Genomic DNA, 9,631 nt, shown 5'->3' on the forward strand with positions numbered 1-9,631 from the left:
TTGAAAATAGACTTCCCTGCTGTTTTCAAGTACAACAGGCCTAACCTGACTCACATGGAATGCCCCACATCCATGTTACCTCACTGCAAGCCGTTCAGCAGGTGGCTGGAACAAGCACTGCATCTAATCAGCCAAATCACGTCTTTTTTGAGGTCAAAAACTAGCTTCCGTAGTTGACAGTAAAATCAATGGCCCTGCCAGATACCACAGATAAGGTGACCTTCGGTACTGACATTAAAAGGCAACAGCACCCAGCCTGCCTCCCTACAGCAGGGGTCTGTTGTGCCCTCACCTCTCTTTTCCCCATGGCTGATGCTCCCAGCTGCTCTGGGTGCTGGGTCAGCAGCGTCTCTAGGACATGATGTAAGGCAGAGACAACCAGAGTAGCCAGGGCTCGGGTTTGGGGGAACCAGACCCTATAGGCACAGACCCTACAGTCAAGTGGATTCCTGGTGCTGAGAGAAAGGAGAAGCCACGTGAACTTCCTCACCCTCTGTGGTCAAGGACCAGGCAGATTACTGCAAATGGCTAACCTGAGAAGCAAGGGCCATGAAACCTAACCAGAAGGTCTCTGAGCCCCAGGCCCCTTGAGCTCTGGCCCCCTTACTCCACCAGGAACCTCCCTAAGTTTCCATTTTCTACTTTATTTTCTTTGATCTTAAATTGCATTATTATTTCTTTATTTTAATTGTGCCATTTTTTTTTTCTCATTAAACTTTTTTTAATGGGTCTCAAATTCTGTGACAGATTTTTGGTCAAGTTGTTTTCATTAAAAAGTACTGATTTTAAAAACTAATAACTTAAACTGCCACACACAAAACATATGGTCCACAAAAACATTCTCCTTTCCTTCTGAAGGTTTTACGATGCATTGTTATCATTAACCAGTCTTTTACTATTAAACTTAAATGGCCAATTGAGACAAACAGTTCTGAGACCGTTCTTCCACCACTGATTAAGACTGGGGTGGCAGGTATTGGGGATAATATTCATTTAGCCTTCTGAGCTTTCTGGGCAGACTTGGTGACCTTGCCAGCTCCAGCTGCCTTCTTGTCCACTGCCTTGATGACACCCACAGCGACTGTCTGTCTCATGTCACGCACAGCAAAACGGCCCAGGGGAGGATAATCAGAGAAGCTCTCGACACACATGGGCTTGCCAGGAACCATATCAACAATGGCAGCGTCACCAGATTTCAAGAATTTAGGGCCATCTTCCAGCTTTTTCCCAGAACGACGATCAATCTTCTCCTTCAGCTCAGCAAACTTGCAAGCGATGTGAGCTGTGTGACAATCCAGCACAGGTGCATATCCAGCACTGATTTGGCCTGGATGGTTCAAAATAATCACCTGAGCTGTGAAGCCAGCAGCTTCCATGGGTGGATCATTTTTGCTGTCTCCAGCCACATTGCCACGACGGACATCTTTGACAGACACGTTCTTGACATTGAAGCCCACATTGTCCCCAGGAAGGGCTTCACTCAATGCTTCATGGTGCATTTCTACAGACTTCACTTCAGTTGTTACATTGACTGGAGCAAAGGTGACCACCATGCCAGGTTTGAGAACACCAGTCTCCACACGACCCACAGGGACAGTACCAATACCACCAATTTTGTAGACATCCTGGAGAGGCAAACGCAAGGGTTTGTCAGTTGGGCGAGTTGGTGGCAGGATGCAATCCAGAGCTTCAAGCAGGGTGGTTCCACTGGCATTGCCGTCCTTACGGGTGACTTTCCATCCCTTGAACCATGGCATGTTAGCACTTGGCTCCAGCATGTTGTCACCATTCCAGCCAGAAATTGGCACAAATGCTACTGTGTCGGGGTTGTAGCCAATTTTCTTAATGTAGGTGCTGACTTCCTTAACAATTTCCTCGTATCTCTTCTGGCTATAGGGTGGCTCAGTGGAATCCATTTTGTTAACTCCAACAATTAGTTGTTTCACACCCAGAGTGTAAGCCAGAAGGGCATGCTCACGGGTCTGCCCGTTCTTGGAGATACCGGCTTCAAATTCACCAACACCAGCAGCAACAATCAGGACAGCACAGTCAGCCTGGGATGTGCCTGTAATCATGTTTTTGATGAAGTCTCTGTGTCCTGGGGCATCAATGATGGTAACATAGTACTTGCTGGTCTCAAATTTCCACAGGGAGATATCAATGGTGATACCACGCTCACGTTCAGCTTTCAGTTTGTCCAAGACCCAGGCATATTTGAAGGAGCCCTTTCCCATCTCGGCAGCCTCCTTCTCGAACTTCTCAATTGTTCTCTTGTCGATCCCGCCACATTTGTAGATCAGATGGCCAGTCGTGGTAGACTTCCCTGAATCTACGTGCCCAATGACAACGATGTTGATGTGGGTCTTCTCCTTTCCCATTTTGGCTTAGGTTTAACGGTGGTTTTCACGACACCTGTGTCCTGGCGGCAAACCCGTTGCGAAAAAGGTGCCATTTATTTTTATAAATTTAGTTTTTATTTTCTGAGAGAGAGTGGCACTGCGCAGCCTGGAGCAGGGAGTCCGATGGAAGACAGCAGAGCTGAGACAGAGACCCCTCCCACATGGGCACCTCGCTGACAGCAGATGGGGCACTGGAGAGCATAAGGGACAGGGTGGCCTTTCCAATCAAGGCTGGTCACTGGAACTACATGATGCAGATCGTGAACCTGACATGGGACCAAAGCCATGCCTCCTGCAGTGGAAGCCTGGAGTCCTAACCACTGGACCACCAGGGAATTCCCTGTGATCAAGAGTCTTAAAAAAGAAATAGAGAAGTAAACATTTAGTTCAATATTTCTAACTTTTGGAATATATTAATACTTTCAGGAAATAACCATTAATGGAAAGAATTATATACATGAATTCCACTGAATCATTAACCAAAGTAATGAAAAAATTGTCAACAACCGGAAGAGTCCCTGTTGCTGGGAAAGTTTGAGGGCAGAAGAAGAGGATGTCAGAGGATGAGACGGCTGGATGGCATCAGAGATGCAATGAACATGAACTTGGGCAAACTCTGGGAGATGGTGAGGGACAGAGAGGCCTGGCAAGCTGCAGTCCACGGGGTTGCAAAGAGTCAGACTCGACTGGGCAATGGAACAACAAAAACAGCTGCCCAAGCCACGTTCTTCTCAATCAGTTTCATCAGTAATACAGCTGATATTTAGGTTGAAACACATGCAAGGGGGGGTGGGTCAAAGGCTGCAGACGCTAAGCTGGACCTGTGTGAAAGGAGAGGTAAGGGACACGCTGCAGGCGTGAGTGGGTGGTGTCAGTGAACTCCTTGTAGAGAAAATGATTCAGGTGGTCTAGCTTATAAAGCCACACACTTTCTTTCAGACTTTCAAAACACAGGTGCTGCTAGTGGTAAAGGATCCAACTGCTAAGGCAGGAGACACAACAGACACAGGTTCAGTCCCTGGGTGGGGAAGATCCCCTGGAGAAGGAAATGGGAACCCACTCCAGTATTCTTGCCTGGAAAATCCCATGGACTGGGAGCCTGGCGGGTTCCAGTTCATGGGTCACAAAGAGTCAGACACGATTGATCCCACACACACATATACACATATATGTTTAATCCAGGAGAAAGCAGAGGTTAGAATAGTGGTTACGGTTCAGGACAGAGTGAGAGAAAACATGTGGAGGACTTCCTTGGGGGTTCAGTGGACAAGAATTCACCTGCCAATACAACGGACATTGCTTTGATGCCTGGTCCGAAAAGATCCAACATGCCTCGGAGCGACTGAGCCCACGCCCCACACCTACTGAGCCTGTGCTCTAGAGCCCACGTTCTGCAATCAAGAGAAGTGACCACAATGAGAAGCCTGTGCCCAGCAACTAGAATTTAGACCCCACTCCCTACAACTAGAGAAAGCTTGGGCACAGCAAGGAAGACCAAACACATGCAAAAATGAATCAATAAAATCAGCAGGAGGGGAGGAGAGCAGGCCAGCCTCTCTGAGTGAAATGCAGGGCAGAGCTGGGCTAGGGATCCTGTACAAAAACCAAGTGGGAAATAAAGCCTCGCAGTTGCTTACAGATGACTAAATGAGCTCTCTGTCCCAGTCTTCCTGTGGGTGCTGCAAAGCGGGAGCCATGAGGAGACGTTATTATAGTTTCAGTTGTAAGTTTAGCAGATATTAATATGTTTCCGCCATCATTCCTGGAGAGAAACTGTGTCAGGGCAGATCCAGAATCCCATGAGAATGCAGAGAGTAGGTGTGGACACTCTGGTCAGACATGTGGGAGGAAAGCCCAAAGAATGTACCAAACAAAGGGTCTATGGCTCTGACTCCCACCTCCACAGATGACACCGTGGGGACACCCTCAGACACTCCCACTGAGGGAACTGATCAGTTTCCCAGAAGCAGAAATGCTGGAGTTCAAGGATGTGCAGGCTTCACTGGATGCAGTCATACCAGGCTGCTCCCTTCTATGGCTGCACCCATCTCCATTCCTACCGTATCCTGCGACCTTTGGGGTTTTTCTCTTCTACAACTAGCCTGTTCGTGTCCTTTGTCCATTTCTACAAATTGCAACTGCCCTTAGTTTCTTGATGATTGTAAGATATTAAAAGTATTTGTATATTCTTGATATTAATCTTTTATGGGCTTAAAACAATGTTTAGGAAGTACTTCCCCACTCTTAGCTCACAAGGATATGTTCTCATACTTTTCTATAATAGTTTTATTTATTTGGCAATTCAAGGAACATTTTTTGTTGGACACCATTTCTGGTCTCCATGGAGGTTACAGTCTAGTTGGGAGAGACTGTCAATAAATGAAAAAACACGGGACAACAAGATGGCAGAGGAATAGGTGGACATGGAGTACATCTCTCGCCATGGATACATCAGAAATACACCTTGAGACACAGAAGTGCATGCAGAACACCAGCTGAGAGCTGACAGGAGTGCCTGACCAGCAGGAAAGAATATATGGAACCTCGCAAAACTCGGGAGGATGAAGGAACTAGGGGGAAAAACAGGAGTGTTAGTAGGATTGGACCTGCCCTCAGTGGGTGGGGGAACTGAAGCAGGGGTCTGATCCCCACATCAGGGCAATTGTCTGAGTCAGAGGAGAAACATTTAAGGCTGAGAGTGAAACAGCTGATCTGTGGCAGCCTAAATGGAATGAGAATCAGACAGTCCTTGCTTCCGCCATAGATAGCCCTGAGAAGAACACAGGTCCCCTGAAAGCTGCAGTGGCTGGGAGCTGGAGTTTAGGGATTGTGGAGCAATCCCAGGGCGAGGGCTGCTGTTGACTGCAGAGAGATGGATGAGGGGATGTGAGGGAGGAGATTGTGGTGGGAAATGCCTGTGGAGGAAAGCCAGGCAGCCATGGAAGCAAGGTGATACTGCTGAGTCCAGGGACGGGGTGGAGCCATCACCATAGCCTCTCTCTCCCCACACCAGCATCAGCAGCTAAACAATAGAGAGGCTGGCCCATCAAACGCCTGACGCACTGAACTACAGAGTAGGACCCCACCCAGGGTGCCCCTTTAAGTGCCTGATGTGCCAATCTACAGAATATGATCAAAGCCAGGGGGGCCCTTCTTTGTGTCTGACGTGTCAAGCAAGAGAAGGACCCCAGGCAAGGGAGGTCTCAGTGGGCAGAACTACAAAGACTGGCCAAAGAGGCCTTCTGATTGCCAGCTACAAAAGGCTCGAACAAAGACTCAGAAAGGGCCATGACCAGTAATGGCATAACCATGCCCCAACCAGTCATGCTGAAGAAGCTGAAGTTGAATGGTTCTGTGAAGACCTACAAGACCATCTAGAACTAACACCCGAAAAAGACGTCCTTTTCGTTATAAGGGGTTTGAATGCAAAAGTAGGAAGTCAAGTGATACCTGAAGTAACAGGGCAATTTGGCTTTGGAGCACAGAATGAAGCAGGGCAAAGGCTAATAGAGTTTTGCCAAGAGAACGCACTGGTCATAGCAAACACCCTCTTCCAACAACACAAGAGAAACTCTACACATGGACATCACCAGATGGTCAATACCAAAATCAGATTGATTATATTCTTTGTAGCCAGAGATGGCTACACTGTCCGGAGAAACAGGACTGGGAGCTGACTGTGGCTAAGATCATGAACTCCTTATTTTCAAATTCGGACTTCAATTGAAGAAAGTAGGGAAAACCACTAGACCATTGAGGTAATACCTAAACCAAATCCCTTACGATTATACAGTGGAACGGACAAATAGATTCAAGGGATTAGATCTGATAGACAGAGTGTCTGAAGAACTATAGATGCAGGTTCCTGACATTGTACAGGAGGCAGAGGTCAAGACCATCCCCAAGAAAAAGAGGCAAAAATGGTTGTCTGCAAAGGCCTTACAAATACCTGAGAAAAGAAGAGTAGCTAAAGGAAAAGGTGAAAAGGAAAGCAACAGAGACCATTTGAATGCAGAGTTCCAAAGAATAACAAGGAGAGATAAGAAACACTTCCTCACTGATCAATGCAAAGAAATAGAAGAAAATAATAGAATGGAAAGACTAGAGATCTCTTCAAGAAAATTAGAGATACCAAGGGAACATTTCATGCAAAGATGGGCACAATAAAGGACAGAAATGGTAACGGCCTAACAGAAGCAGAAGATATTAGGAAGAGGTGGCAAGAATACACAGAAGAACTGTACAAAAAAGAGCTTCACGACCCAGATAATCATGATGGTGGGATCACTCACCTGGAGCCAGACATCCTGGAATGGGAAGTCCAGTAGGCCTTAGGAAGCATCGCTAAGAACAAAGCTAGTGGAAATGATGGAATTCCAGTTGAGCTCAAACCCGAAAAGATGATGCTGTGAAAATGCTGCACTTAATATGGCAGCAAATTTGGATATTTCAAAAAAATTTTTGGAAAAAAACATTTTGCAAAATATTTAGAAAACTGTGTGACTACTGGACTGGAAAAGGTCAGTTTTCATTCCAATCCCAATGAAAGGCAATGCCAAAGAATGTTCAAACTACTGAACAAATGGACTTGTCTCAAACGCTAGCAAAGTAATGCTCTAAATTCTCCAACTGAGGCTTTAACATCACGTGAAATGTGAGCTTCCAGACGTTCAAGCTACACTGAGAAAAGGCAAAGGAACCAACATCCGTTGGATCATCCAAGAAGCAAGAGAGTTCCAGAAAAACACCTACTTCTGCTTTATTGACTACACTAAAGCCTTTGACTCTGTGGATCACAAGAAACTGTGGAAAATTCTTAAAGTGATGGGAATACCAGGACACCTAATCTGCCTCCTGAGAAATCTGTATGCTGGTCAAGAAGCAACAGTTAGAATTGGGCATGGAACAACAGACTGGTTCCAAATCGGGAAAGGAATATGTCAAGGCTGTATATTGTCACCCTGCTTATTTAACTTATATGCAGAGTACATCATATGAAATGCTGGGCTGGATGAAGCACAAGCTGGAATCAAGATTGCTGGGAGAAATATCAGTAACCTCAGTGTCATATAGATGACACCACTTTTATGGCAGAAATTGAATAATTAAAGAGCCTCTTGATGAAAGTGAAACAGGAGGGTGAAAAAATTGGCTTAAAACTCAACATTCAGAAAACTAAGATCATGGCATCAGGTCCCATCACTTCATGGCAAATAAATGGGAAGCAATGGAAACAGTGAAAGACTTTAGTATTTTGGGCTCCAAGGTTACAGCAGCTGGTGACTGCAGCCCTGAAATTAAAAGCCACTTACTCCTTGCAAGAAAATCTATGACAAACCTAGACAGCATACTAAAAAGCAGAGACATTACTTTGCCAACAAATGTCCGTCTAGTCAAAGCTATGGTTTTTCCAGTAGTCATGTATGGATGTGAGAGTTGGACCATAAAGAAAGCTGAGCGCTGAAGAATTGATGCTTTTGAACTGTGGTGTCTGGAGAAGACTCTTGAGAGTCCCTTGGACTGCAAGGAGATCCAACCAGTCCATCCTAAAGAAAATCAGTCCTGAGTGTTCATTGGAAGGACTGATGCTGAAGCTGAAACTCCAATACTTTGGCCACCTGATGTGAAGAACTAACTCATTGGAAAAGACCCTGATGCTGGGAAAGATTGAAGGCAGGAGGAGAAGGGGATGACAGAGGATGAGAGGGTTGGATGGCATCACTGACTCGATGGACATGAGTTTGAGTAGCTCTGGGAGTTGGTGATACACAGGGTATTGGGGGGTACTGGAGTCCATGGGGTCGCAAATAATTGGACATGACTGAATGATTCAACTGCACTGAGGGCCATAACTCCTGGGGCCGAGGCAGTCCGTGTCCCTACACACTTTGTGCTGCCAGAGTCCCCACAAGACAAGCAGCTGTGCCACCTTCACACTCAACTATTACTGGGGCAGAGCAGCCACAGGCAAAAAGATCTTGTGTCTGTGGGCACAGGGCCTCTTCGGTCATGCCCAACTTTTTCTGACCTTGTAGACTGTGGTTTGTCAGGCTTCTCTGTCAGGGGGGTTCTCCAGACAAGAATAGTGGAGCGTATTGGCCAATACTGGTTTCCACATGCTTCTAGAGTAGTAGATATCCTGCTGCCCTAGCCGCCAACTCCCCTGAGTACCTGGTGCTGCCAGAACCCCTGAAACCCAGGCAGCTGCACCACCTCCACACCTGGCCCTCACAGGGGCAAACCCAAGTCCTCCAGGGCAGCCTCAGGAGCAAACCCCAGTGGATGACCCACATGCAGAGGTGGAAGTAAAACCACAATTAAAAGTCCAGGGGCAGTGTGGCTAAGGAAGAAGACCCAAAACCTTCCCACCAGCTGTACAAGCTGCAGATTAAATCCACACGATCAACTAGGCAGACTCTGTGTCTATGGAATATATAAAAGGACATTGAGAGCTCCCACAAAAGAAAACGCACTGGTTCTGATAGCTGTGGACATTGGAGGAAAGAACACACAGATTCACACAAGAACATGCAAGAACACACAGTAGGACCAGCTTAGAATCTGAGCTGCTGTCACAACAGGTCCAGAGATCAGCATAGTGTCGGAGGGCATCCTAGGGAGGTGAGGTGAACTGTGATTCCCAGCGAGGGAAATGGCTCTGAGCATTGATTCAAGAAAAACGTTTATTATTCTTATGTTTTCACTTGCTCTGTAGATTCTTTTGGATTGTTTTTTCTTTTTCTTTTGTTTTCACCCTCTGTTGTCATTGTCAATTTTATTGGCACTATTCAATGTAATTAAGCTTTTGAGCTTTTTGTTTGTTTGTTTTCCTCAGTCACATGTTTTGTTGTTGTTATTAACCTCTGCCCCTCCATTGTGCTTTTGAAGTTCTGTGGAATTTTCCTTTTTTTTCTGTTTTTTTTTCCTTTAATTTTAATTTTTAAACTTATTAATATTTTTTCTACATTTATTTCTTTCTTTGCTTTTCCTAATATTCTCTGCCCATGTGCTCTCCACAGCCAGGAACACGCAGAGAGATTCACAGAGTTAAGTAGAGAAGAGAAGGGGGAGGGAGGAGATAGAGGTGACCTGGGGGAGAAAAGGGAGAGTCAAAAGGGGAGAGAGCAATCAAGCCAGTAATCACACCCCTAAGTGAAAATGGATACTGAAGATTAGATTCTTAAAGGTACAAAATTGATAACAAATACCAAAAAGCAAAGATTAAAAATCTA

At 45.8% G+C, this 9,631-nt stretch overlaps 1 protein-coding gene across 1 annotated transcript; it reads right to left on the reverse strand.

Annotated features, from left to right (window-relative positions):
* Window positions 1-748: 748 nt before the first annotated feature.
* Window positions 749-2,440, reverse strand: LOC110147847 (elongation factor 1-alpha 1). The gene has a single exon (XM_070462892.1). The coding sequence runs from the start codon at window positions 2,376-2,378 to the stop codon at window positions 990-992; it is 1,389 nt and encodes a 462-aa protein (XP_070318993.1). The 5' UTR covers window positions 2,379-2,440; the 3' UTR covers window positions 749-989.
* Between the last annotated feature and the right edge of the window lie 7,191 nt (window positions 2,441-9,631).

Source organism: Odocoileus virginianus, unplaced genomic scaffold (assembly GCF_023699985.2).
Source record: "Odocoileus virginianus isolate 20LAN1187 ecotype Illinois unplaced genomic scaffold, Ovbor_1.2 Unplaced_Scaffold_16, whole genome shotgun sequence".
Classification (NCBI taxonomy): Eukaryota; Metazoa; Chordata; class Mammalia; order Artiodactyla; family Cervidae; genus Odocoileus; species Odocoileus virginianus.

Excerpts from the sequence above, each read along its gene's own strand:
- LOC110147847 (XM_070462892.1), bottom strand. The coding sequence starts at position 2,378 with ATGGGAAAGGAGAAGACCCACATCAACATCGTTGTCATTGGGCACGTA.